The sequence below is a fragment of the Jaculus jaculus genome, chromosome 19 (genome assembly GCF_020740685.1).
Source record: "Jaculus jaculus isolate mJacJac1 chromosome 19, mJacJac1.mat.Y.cur, whole genome shotgun sequence".
NCBI lineage: Eukaryota > Metazoa > Chordata > Mammalia > Rodentia > Dipodidae > Jaculus > Jaculus jaculus.
The window spans coordinates 29,851,118-29,864,070 of record NC_059120.1 but is presented as its reverse complement, the minus strand read 5'-3'; the positions used below and the strand labels follow the sequence as shown (position 1 = coordinate 29,864,070).

General features: G+C 39.6%; 2 protein-coding genes across 5 annotated transcripts in view; one reads left to right on the top strand and one right to left on the bottom strand.

Annotated features, from left to right (window-relative positions):
- The window catches only part of Slc35a3 (solute carrier family 35 member A3), a 78,218-nt gene that overhangs the window by 42,090 nt on the left and 23,175 nt on the right, over positions 1-12,953 (bottom strand). The gene's annotated exons all lie outside the window — the stretch shown is intronic.
- LOC123456053 (ubiquitin-fold modifier 1-like) lies at positions 7,101-7,418 on the top strand. Its single transcript, XM_045138665.1, has one exon. It carries the CDS (start codon positions 7,101-7,103, stop codon positions 7,416-7,418), a length of 318 nt encoding a protein of 105 aa, XP_044994600.1.

Here is a 12,953-nt window from a genome sequence, read left to right as displayed (position 1 = left end):
TCTTATTTTATATGCTTGTTGGGGATTTTATGTGAAATTTCCTTTTCATGGTGGAAATTACAAAAGATGCCACTCTAGAAATCAATGACATTCAAAAATCTGGGTACAGGGCTAGAGAGATGGCTTAGCGGTTAAGGCATTTGCCTGCAAAGCTTAAGAATCCCTGTTTGATTCCCCAGTACCCATGTAAGCCAGATGCACAAGGGGCACATGTATCTGGAGTTCATTTGCAGTGCCCATTCTCTCTCTCTCTCTCTCTCTCTCCATGACTCTCTCTCAAATAAATAAAAATAAAAATATTTTTTTAAAAAAGAAAAATCTGGGTAGACTTTTAAAAAATATTTTATTTTGTTTTATTTATTTGAGCGAGACAGAGAGAGAATGAGAATGGGCACACCAAGACCTCTAGTCACTGCAAACAAACTCCAGACACCTTTTGCATTTGGCTTACATGAGTCCTGAGGAATTGAACTTTGGTCCTTTGGCTTTGCAGGCAAGTGCCTTAATTGCTAAGCCATCACTCCAGCCCTGGGCAGAACTTTTACTAAGAAAAAAGATGGCTTTGTTGTTAAATTTTAAACTAATGCCTTATAATTTTTTTATTAACTTTAACTTACAATGTAACATTAAGATATAAAAGTACTGCCTGTCTGCCCTTCCCCCCTTTTAAGGTATAGATTTAAATATAAAGATCAAAAATAGCCAGACTTATGGGATTCAGTGATGAAAGGATTTAATCCCTACAGTTGTAAAAAAACAAAATTAGAAAGATTTCTGAGCCAGGCATGATGGTGCATACCTTTGATCCCAGCACTCAGGAGGCAGAGGTAAGAGATCACCTTGAGTTTGAGGCCACCCTGAGACTACATAGTTAATTCCAAGACAGCCTGTGCCAGAGTGAGACCCTACTTGAAAAATGAAAGAAAAAAAAAGATCTCTGCAAATTTGAGGCAGGCGAAAATGAGTTCCAACTCAACCTGAAATACAATTAGATACTACCTCAAGTTTGTAATTGGGAACTGAAAAAAAAACAACAACAACAAAAAAAAAAAACACATTTAGGGCTGGAGAGATGGCTTAGCGGTTAAGTGCTTGCCTGTGAAGTCTAAGGACCCCGGTTCGAGGCTCGGTTCCCCAGGTCCCACGTTAGCCAGATGCACAAGGGGGCGCACGCGTCTGGAGTTTGTTTGCAGAGGCTGGAAGCCCTGGCGTACCCATTCTCTCTCTCTCCCTCTATCTGTCTTTCTCTCTGTGTCTGTCGCTCTCAAATAAATAAATTTAAAAAAAAACACATTTAATCTACATATTTTTGCCTAGCCATATTGAGTTATTTTTACTATTAGATACATTAGGAACTAACTATACACAAGAACCAGATTTAAAAGCATTTTGTAAAGAACATCATTTCTGTACTTATACAATATATTTCTTTGTGGTTTCTTATTTTTTTATTATTTGGTTTTTCAAGGTACGTTCTCACTCTAGCCCAGGCTGACCTGGAATTTACTACATAGTCCCAGGGTGGCCTCAAATTCACAGTGATCCTCCCACCTCTGCCTCCCAAGTGGTGGGATTAAAGGTGTGCACCACTATGCCCAGCTCTTTGTGGTTTCGAATGACAGGTATTAAGTTAACAAACATATGACAATTTCATTGGGGTTTGCACTACCCTTTTGGTGCCTTAATTTAAGAAAATTATTTTACTGCCATGAGTACAAGTTTTTTTAAAAATTGTGTGCTGGGGGCTGGAGGGATGGTTTAGCAGTTCAGGAGTTTATCTGTAAAAGTCAAAGGACCATGGTTTGATTCCCCAGGACCCATGTAAGCCAGATGTACAAGGTGGCACACGCATCTAGAGATCGTTTGCAGTGGCTGGAGGCCCTGTTGTGCCCATTTTCTCTCTCTCTCTCTCTCTCTCTCTGACTCTCTCAAATAAATTTTTTAAAACCTTTAAAAAGTTGTGTTTTGTTAAGTTTTTCACTGATAATTGGCTTAATTTTAAAATACTCAGGTTTATAGGACTTTCATAAATTATATGCAATCTGTATATCAAACTACCTGCTACAATAAGTGGCTTTATTAAACAATATACAAGGTGACAGCAATATTTAAAAACAAGAATTATGACAATATATCCATAATGTTTTCCAGTTAACTATTAAACTCTTCTCCAATAACAAGAGTTGATTTATATGGATAGGGTAATTTATTGTTTATTTTTTTTTTAAATTTAATTTATTAGTTTTCATTTCAGTGAATACAGGCAGTTTGTTTATTTTTTATAATAAACAGTCATATAGATAAAGTTGTTAATTTGGCTCAAATTCCTTTTAAAACACAATATAATTAACATTTTTAACAACAAGGGTAACTAATCAAGATTTTATTCTATAAGTTACTGTCTCAATTTTAATTTCATAAAAACTCCTTATTGCTTGGACTAGCCATCAGAACATGATGGTTCCTGCTTTAGTATTTTATTCTCGCCCTCATAAACAAATGTCCTCACCTGAGAGGGTGTTGTATGACTTTTCTTTTTTCTCTAGACATAACTTAAAGCCATCTTTAGGAAAAGCAAAAATACCTTGGCCAAGTAGTACTATAACTTTAACACAAAACAATACAGTGATACAAGTTCTATAGCAATAGTAAGACAAGCATAATGGATGGAGAAAGTGAGGATCACAAGACCCTCAATAGTTCCCTCCCATTTGCCCACAATCAATGTCAGCACTTATCCAAAGACAAACAAAAATATATCACTTCTAACTTCTTATAGCTATAAGAACATAAGACCCCACCTTTTAAGATTATTTAGTGTTATAAGAAAATATAATAATAATTAAGATAATTTAATAGCAAATGATAATTTTAAAAACTATAGAATTTATTTAACCTTTACAGTGGTCACTGTTGCTAAGGATTAGGTATACTGTCTATACTAATAGTAACACTGACTCATAAGTGAGGACTCATATATTAATCAGGATATTTATCACCAGCCACTTGTTATGCTGTTCTGTGTTAATGTTCCATGTAACTTGTCATTATGTGTAACTAAATTTATGTCCAGTAAATGTTCAAAAGTACATGGATAAACATTAAAATAATACTAAATTGCTAAAATTAGGCTTATAATAAAATTAAAATAATTCATCTCTAAGCTTTTGCATTATGCTTGTTCATGCTTGTTACAATAATTTAAAGTTACCTTCTAAATAAATATTATTATAATTTTTTTTGAGGTTGGGTCTCGCTGATCTGGGCCACCCAGTTTATAAATTAAATCTTTTAATGAATTAATTAATTTGGATTTATTAATAAACCACAGGACTGTTTTTAATGTATTTTGTCTATATTTATAATTGTTATACTTTCTGTAAAATACTGTGTGTTGATTTGATTCAAGCGTACCCCATAAACTTAGGTGTGCTAAATATTAGGTCCCCAGCTGATGACAATTTGGAAATTAAAACCTGGTGGCACTGCAGAGTTGGAGGCAGGCTTATGTGTGTTATAGCCACCTTCTCCTTGCCAGTATTTGGCACACTCTCCTGTTGCTGTTGTCCATCTGATGTTGGCCAGGAGGTGATGTCTACCCTCTGTTCATGTCATCATTTTCCCTGTCCATAATGGAGCTTCCCCTTGAGTCTGTAAGCCAAAATAAATCTTCCCCCCACCCCAAGCTGTACATGGTTAGCGTTTTACACCAGCATTGCAAACCTGTCTGCAACAGTAAAGTTGGTACCAAGAAGTGGGATCATTGCTGCTAGAAACCTGACTGCGTGGCTTTTGGCCTTTTTGGAGCTGATTTTAGAGGCGACTGTGAAAGGATTTTAAACCTTGGCCTAAGATACACCTTGAACAGCTGTTAAGTACAGCTTGATGGACTATTGTGGTCAGAATTGAAAAACCTGACTACAGTAAGAACTATGGACTGTGAGGTTTGGCTTATGAGGGTGATAAAGACCTTTGCCTGGACTGGGCTAGAAGTAGTTTGTGTGAGAGGCTTGCTGTTATGACTGTGTGTCCTGAGAAGTTGTGCAGGGTTGCACTGCATAGAAATGGACTGGTGTGAACAAAGGGATATGACACAGAAATGAAATCTGTGGATGAAACTTCTGCCTACTCAGCTGCAATTGTATGAGAGATTAGTCTTTGAGATTAGGCAGCTGACTTGCATTGGGAAAACAGGAAAAATGCAGAGTTTTTGAAGGGACCTGAAGCTGAAGGAGTGTCCTGCTCTTCAAAGTCTGCCTTATTCCCCCCACTACCCCCCCACCCCGCGTCCCTGGTTGAACAAATTGGTAACCCACCTGATATTATGTAGTATAAAAATGCAGGAAAGAGACGGTCTTTGAATTTGCAACACAGTTTTGTTTCTTGGAAATGGGCATGGGCAGTGTGAAGGAGGCTTATTACTTCCACGGAGGTCCAATGGAGCCATGAAGATAAACTGTGGATGGCGGTTGGAGACCCAATGAAGATGCCAGGACTATGGGATAGCTGCCAAGGAGAGCTACCAGCATCAGATAAAGTTTTTCTGGGACTGTGAGTAGCCTAGCTGGAAGGGTAGAATTGGAACTCCAGACTTGTCACTGGCTAAAATTATCAGACTTGGAGACTGACTAGAATTGTTGGACTTGAAGCTACAGAGTTTGATATCTGCCCTGTTTAAATCTTGTATTGGTTGAAAATTTCTTTGCTATGCCCAATGTCATCTTTTGCAGTGTGAATGTTTATTCTGTGCCATTATGGGGTTTTTTTTGGTAGTAATTGCTCAATTAAAAGATCTTGGACGATAAGGATATTTGAACATCATTGTGATTGCTAAATACTATGGGGATTTTTAAAGTTGATGAATGCATGAGTGAATTTTACATCATGTATGGTTATCAGTTTATGGGGGCCAGAGGCAGAATGCGGTGGATTGATTCAGGTGTGCCCCATAAACTTAGGTGTTCTGAATGTTGGGTCCCCAGCTGATGGCAATTTGGGAATTAAAGTCTCTTAGAGGCAGTGTATTATTGGGGACAGGCTTATGGGTGGTATAGCTAGCCTCTTGCCAGTGCTTGGCACACTCTTCTGCTGCTCTTGTTCACCTGATGTTGGCCAGGTGATGTCCACCCCCTGCTTATGTCATCATTTTCCCCTGCCATCATGGAGTTTCACCTCAAGCTTGTAAGCCAAAATAAACCCTTTTTTTCCCCACAAGCTGCTCTTGGTTGGGTGTTCTTTGTCAGCAATGTGAACCTGACTACAACATATAGCTTCCTGGATTTTCATTTTAATTTCTAAATTATAACAAATAATCATGATAATAAAAGTAATAATTATAAAAAGAGATTAAAAAAACTGGGCTGGAAGGATGGCTTAGTAGTTAAGGTCCTTCAAAGCCAAAGGACCCAGGTTCAACTCCCGAGGACCCATATAAGCCAGATGCACAAGTTGGCATATGCATCTGGAGTTTGTTTACAGTGGCTGGAGGCCCTGGTGTGTCCATTCTCTATCTCAAATTTAAAAAAAAATTAATTTTTAAAATATCATTCAATATGAAGAGATAAAATTATAAATATAAGGTATATTTTCAATTTAAAAAGACATGTTTTAGATCAAAAAAGACACATGGTATATAAAAAGTTGTTAAACAAAAAGAAGGGGGAGGGCCAGAGAGATGGCTTAGCAGTTAAGGTATCTGCCTGCAAAGTCTAAGGACCCAGGTTTGATTACCCAGTACCCACATATGACAGATGCACAATGTAGTGCATGCTTCTGAAATTCATTTGCAGTGGCTAGAGGTCCTGTTGTGTCCATTTTCTCTCTCTATGTGCTTTTCTCTCTCTCATTCTCAAATAAATAAATAATTTTTTTGAAAAAAGAAGGGGGAATAAGGGTCAGTCACCCATTACTAAACTACATACTATTATTGTTGTTATTATTATTAGTTTTTTTGAGGTACAGTCTCACTCTAGCCAAGGCTGGCCTGGAATTCACTATGTAGTCTCAGGGTGGCCCTGAACTCACAGTGATCCACCTACCTCTGCCTCCCAAGTGCTGGGATTAAAGGCATCCACCACCACGCCTGGCTATCATCATTATTTTTTAATGTTCAAAAAGATGGTCTCATGGCTGCTCAAACTCAGAGCAAGCCAAATCAATTCTGCCCAGCCCTCTGCTCCTCCTGCAGACCAAAACGGCCCTACTGTGACCTAACGAAGCCTGAAGGAACTTTCCCATCAGATTAGGTGGTTCTGACTGTGTCAGGACAACCTAAAGTCCACTCCTATGCTTGTGGACATAGTGACTGTCATCTCCTATGTGGTAATGTATTTATCCAGGGTAAAAGGGAATACATATTAGGCTTTCATTGCTAACCTCCCTTTATGGGAACCCATTATAGGGGAGGATTCACCTTTTTCCCTATTTTCAATATTTTCAATGTCACTTCTTGGCTAGGAGGCATACAGCCTCCTGAAATTAATAGCCAATTTAATATTACCCACATTTCACCCTCAGATATCAATTATTAGTCCATTCATTTGTCAATATGCATGAATTCTAATACTTATGCCTTACACCCAAGATACAGGCATGGCTCCACTTAGAACTAGGCATGGGGGCTGGAAGGATGACTTAGCAGTTAAAAAGCCATAGGACCCAGGTCTGGTTCTCCAGGATCCATGTTAGCCAGATGCACAAGGGGGCGCATGCATCTGGAGTTCATTTGCTGTGGCTGGAGGCCCTAGAGTGCCCATTCTCTCTTTCTCTCCCTCTTTCTCTGTCAAATAAATAAATAAATATTTTTTAAAAACTGGGCATGGTGGTACATGCCTTCAATCCCAGCACTTGGGAGGCAGAGAAAGGAGGATTACCCTGAGCTCAAGGCCACCCTGAGACTACTACCTACAGGCCATTTATAAACTATGATTGGGCCGGGCGTGGTGGTGCACGCCTTTAATTCCAGCACTCAGGAGGCAGAGGTAGCAGGATTGCTGAGAGTTCAAGATCACCCTGAGACTGCATAGTGAATTCCAGGTCAGACTGGGCTAGAGTGAGACCCTACCTCGAAAAACTAAAAAAAAACTAAAAAAAGTAAAATTATGATTGGAGCCTTCTGCCAGCTCAAGACCAGGGCTGCAGGAAGTCGGTGCGGCTCCACCAAGTCAAAGGCGTCCTTTAAGATCATGCTTACGTCGGACCCGCGGCTGCCCTATAAAGTGTTCAATGATCCTGAAAGTACACCTTTTACAGCAGTCTTAAAGTTTGCAGCACAAGAATTTAAAGTTCCTGCCGCAACACATGCAATTATTACCAGTGATGGAATAGGCACAAATCCTGCTCAGACTGCTGGAAATATTTTTCTAAAGCATGGTTCACAACTACGAATTATTCCTAGAGATCATGTTGGAAGTCATTAATACATGCAACTTGGAGCACAGTGACCAACCAGAATAAATATTGATGTTTGTTGTTGCTGTAAAATTGAAATCAGGTATTTAAGATACTATGAAAACACTAAGAATCAAAGAAACAATGAATGGTGGCTCTTCTGTCCCTTGTTGTTCATACTTTTCGTATGAAGTGGGAAGCCTCATGAATGGAAGGCATGACCTCCAGAGAAGGTGGTACAGTTGATGACTGCTACCGCATAACAATTGAGAGTTCACTTGTAGCAAATGGATTATCTGACTTGACTAATAATTCTTAGCCAGAACATTTGGAAAGAGAAAGTTCACTTATTCTTACATTATACTTGTACTTGAGTTAAAATATAAAAGAATTATGGGTCATGGATGATAACTGATTTAATATTATCTTACTTGCAAACTCGTAGTTTGATTATTATATAGTTTGATGAAGTTAATAGACATTTCAGTAAAAATCTTAGCTTTTATTGTTTAGGATTTAAGCTTCAACCTTAATATAATTAATATAATATAATTTTAATTTCTCAACATGAAGCCAAAAAGTGAATTTTTAGATCTCTCCATTGTATCTATAAATTGATATCTTACACCAAATATTTTAACTGTGATCTTGCAAAATTCAGTATTTATAATTGAATTGACAAAAATAGAAACATCTTTTGTTATGTATTCTTTTAATACCAACTTTACATGACAGAAATCCTCAAGAAACCATTTTTTTAAAGAGGATTTATTTTTTAAATATTTTTTGGTTCATTTTTATTTATTTATTTGAGTGACAGAGAGAGAGAGAGAGAGAGAGAGAGAGAGGCAAATAGGTAGAGAGAGAATGGGCGCGCCAGGGCTTCCAGCCACTGCAAACGAACTCCAGACGTGTGCGTCCCCTTGTGCATCTGGCTAACGTGGGTCCTGGGGAATCCAGCCTCGAACTGGGATCCTTAGGCTTCACAAGCAAGCACTTAACCGCTAAGCCATCTCTCCAGCCCAAGAAACCATTTTTTGAGGATATTTTTGAACAGCGTTCAGAAAGAATATTGTTGCAGAGGAAATCTGAAATGTACACATGTCTTTGAGCAAAGAAACACTGACTGGAAGTGCTGAAGAGCAGAACTCACTGAGGCAGTGTCACCACCAGTCATCCTGTGGATGAGAAGCCAGGGATGGAAGATGGGAAAGTCCAGATGACCAGACTGGGTCAAGGAAAGCAAAGTTCAGCAGTAACAAGGAAGAGCTCTGACACCAAGCTGCAGGAAAAAAGTTCAGGCTGGACAAACCTAAAAGAATAGGTTGTAGAAAACTGAAAGGGAAGACAAAATACATGATATAGACTTAACTACCAAGCGACAGAGAGGAGGCTATATTATTTGAATGTACACACTTCAGAAATACCCCTGATAAAAGTCCAAAAAAAGGCTTGTCCTTAACAGAGAAAATCTCTATCTCTGCGTGTCTTGAATGATGAATTAAAGGCTCAGTAACTCAGAGCCAGGGCTTGAGCAACCGCATTTTCAGTAATAAGCTCTGGATGCAAGGGAAGGTAGGTTCTCACTAAAAACTCACTAAATTCATGGATAAAGCTCTAGGACCAAGTTTTACTTTAACATGTTTGAGTGTTACAGGGCCTCAGTTCATTCATAAGAAAATGTAACATACACAGTATATGAAAGCTACATTAATGGTTTAGGAAATTATTAGATATCGATCACAAATTATCAAAGTGGGGGGTACCAGCCTCCCATGCCCTACTGCTCTGTTCATACAGATCATCATCCTGAACATCAAAAAAATCCCATGGGGAATGTGTTAGGGCCCTACATGACATGTAATCAGACTGGGGAAATATTCTATTATTGATTAGGGCCCTAAAAACTTGGATTTATGATAAACATAACCATTCCTTGTCTGTCTATACTTCTGTTAGTGGCTTAACATTATATACCAATAATTCTATTATATGGGAAGAAAGAGGGCTATACAGCCCCCAACCTTTCTGGTGAGCTGGCTCCACCTCTTTAAAAATCATTCAATGTGGGAAAGTAAAGTTACAAAAGTAAAAAATGTATCTTTGCTTTTCTACTGATACCACACTGGACCAATTAACCTTTGTACTCCCCATCCATTTGCCTTTTTTTTTTTAATATTTTATTTATTTATTTGACAGAGAAAGAGGGGGAGAGAGAATGGGCACACCAGGGCTTCCAGCCACTGCAAATGAACTCCAGATGCACACGCCCCCTTGTGCTTCTGGCTAATGTGGGTCCTGGGGAATCTAACCAGGGTCCTTTGGCTTTGCAGGCAAATGCCTTAACCACTAAACCATCCCTCCAGCCCCATATGCCTTTCTTATTGGCCCTCTGAATATTACACAAAAGCAAATTGGCTTCTATGCTTTGCCTGCTTGCTTCTTTTTTATTTATTTATTTGAGAGAAAGAGAGGAAGAGGTAGAAAGACAGAATGGGTGTGCCAGGACCCCAGCCACTGCAAACAAACTCCAAAAGCATGCGCCCCCTTGTGCATCTGGCTCACATGGGTCCTGGGGAATCGAACCAGGGTCCTTAGGCTTCGCAGGCAAACACCTTAACCACTAAGCCATCTCCCCAGCCTCTATTTCTTAATAAAAGTATATTCATGTGATGTGAAGCCTTTGCCTTATCTCAGTAAATTACACTGAGCCTTAAAAATAATCCAGGGCTCCTACTATAATTAATAAAGTAGTATAATACTTCCTAAATGGTTTTTGGTATGCTCATAGTCACTACTGTTTTTATCCTAGCTGCTTCTGTCATGACAGTGCCAAAAGTCACCTAATCTACTCTTACAACACACTTTGTATATCAAACTGTGTGTAATGTAATAAGTGACATTACTACACAACATGAAACAAAAAACTACTAATCTGAGTACAACTAACGAAATCAACTATAACATATGTTGGGGGCCAAATTCAAGCCACTCACCTCCAGGCCATTTTAAAATTGTGACTGGAGACATGAGTCCATATGTATGACCCCACATCTTTAATATAAACCTAACTATACATGGGACAAACTAATAAACATCTTCAAAGGTCCCTACTTAATTATTATTACTATAAATATTAACTTATTACATGACCAAATTAGTCAAACAGTGCTTGTCTTACAAAACAATATTTAAAAGGTATCTTGGCACCAGAATTTTGCCAACAATTTGTCTTGCCTTATTCTATCTTCCTGGCTTTCATTTGGCCTTATAGTTGAGTGGCCACTGGATTAACTATCTATACTTTATTCTTTGTACAGTTGGGGGGACCAACCTAAAAATACTTATTTGCCAGCAACAATATGTCTAATTCATTGGACTGCTTTTGAAGAAAAAGAAAAGGGGAGATGTGGAGGTCAAGCTAATTGACAAAAGGTTAATATTTGCACAGGCTAAAGCCTGGGGATAAAGAACACTATAAGCCTTGGGTGGAGCTGCTTGAAGACAGGAAAGTCAGCAGCTTCTCCAAAGATTTCCTGATTTTCTTGATCTGATGCAAACACATAATCTGTTTTATGCTCTGACTCCCCATTGCTTTGACTGCCTGAATCTAAGTAGTTAGTGGGAAGCACTCAAACATATCTCCCTGACCCTCCAGTAGATCATATTTGCCTGCTGTGTTCATTTCACACTTACCCAAACATGGCTGAATGGTGTGTACAAAAACTCCAGACACATGCACCACCTTGTGTATCTGGCTTGCATGGGAACTAGGGATTTCAACCTGGGTCCTCAGGCTCTGAAGGCAAGCACCTTAACCACTAAGGCATCACTCCAGCCCTCCAGCCCTTTCTTTAAAAATTTTTTTCGGCCAGGTGTGGTGGCACACGCCTTTAATCCCAGCACTTGGGAGGCAGAAGTAGGAGGATTGCCGAGAGTTCGAGGCCACCCTGAGACTACATAGTGAATTCCAGGTCAGCCTGAGCCAGAGTGAGACCCTACCTCGAAAAACCAAAAAAAAAAAAAAAAAAAAAATTCGAGGCAAGCCCAACAGACTGCCTTTTTTTTTTTTTAATGTGAGAGTAAGAAATGAGAGAGAGTGCAAGAGAAAAAGAGAGAGAGAGAGAGACAAACAGACAATCGGTGCGTCAGGACCTCCAGCCACTGCAATTGAACTCCAGACACGTGCAGCCCCCTGTGCACATGTGCAACCTTGTGCACTTGCATCCTTATGTGTCTGGTTTACAAGGGACCTGGAGAGTCGAATATGAGTCCTTAGGCTTCGCAGAAAAGTGCCTTAACTGCTAAGCCATTGCTCCAGCCCTAATATTTTTTACTATTTGTACATGAGTATATGCACCTGTAGTGCGTGTATGAGTGTGTAGGCACACCAGAGTGTCCTACTGCTGCTAACAAATGCTTGTCTAGCTTTACATGCATGACTGGGGACTTGAATCTTGGGCTGGCAAGCTTTGCAAGCAAGCATCTTTATTAAGCCATCTCCCTAGCTCCTTCCTTGTTTTTGTTGCTGCATGAGTATTCACCAATCTAGCTGGGGCACTAGCTTTGGATTTACCTGGCTCCACATCCCATTAACACAAGCAGCTGCAATCACAGACAGAAGGGCCATTTTTTTTTTTTTTTTTTTTTTTGGTTTTTCGAGTTAGGGTCTCACTCTGGCTCAGGCTGACCTGGAATTCACTATGTAGTCTCAGGGTGGCCTCGAACTCTCGGCGATCCTCCTACCTCTGCCTCCCGAGTGCTGGGATTAAAGACGTGCGCCACCACGCCCGGCTCAGAAGGGCCATTTTGCATCTGGTTTTACACGGATGCTAGGGAACTGAACACAGGCCAGCAGGCTTGCAAACAAACACTTTCAACCACTGAGCATTCTCCGCAGCCCCTGATTATGAAGATTTTTTTTTTTAATTTAAAGATTACTTACCTTCCCAAAGTAAGTTTTAAAATTGTAAACTAAAACTGGTTTTTTTTATAAATGTTTATTTATATGAGAGATTTGAGGCAAAGGACTCGCCAGGACCTCCTGTATCTGCAAGTGAACTCCAGATGCACTACTACTTTGTATTATCTGGCTTTATGTGCGTACTGGGGAATTGAACCCAGACTGGCAAGCTTTGCAAGCAAGAGCCTTTTACTGCTGAGCCATCTCTCTAGCCCATTTTCTTTTAAAGCTTTTCAAGGTAGGGTCTCACTCTATCCCAGGCTGACCTGTAGTTCACTAAGTAATCTCAGGGTGGACTTGAACTCATGGTGATCCTCCTACCTCTGCCTCCTGAGTGCCGTCCAGCCCAAATATTTTTATTTAAAAAAAGAGAGAGAGAGAAGCCGGGCATGGTGATGCACGCCTTTAATTCCAGCACTCGGGAGGCAGAGATAGGAGGATCACGTGAGTTTGAGGCCACCCTGTGGCTACATAGTGAATTCCAGGTCAGCCTGAGCTAGAGTGAGACCCTACCTTGAAAAAAAAAAAAAATGAGAGAGAGAGAGATTTTGGGGGCTAAAAAGATGGCTAAGTGGTTAAGGCACTTGCCTACAAAGCCAAT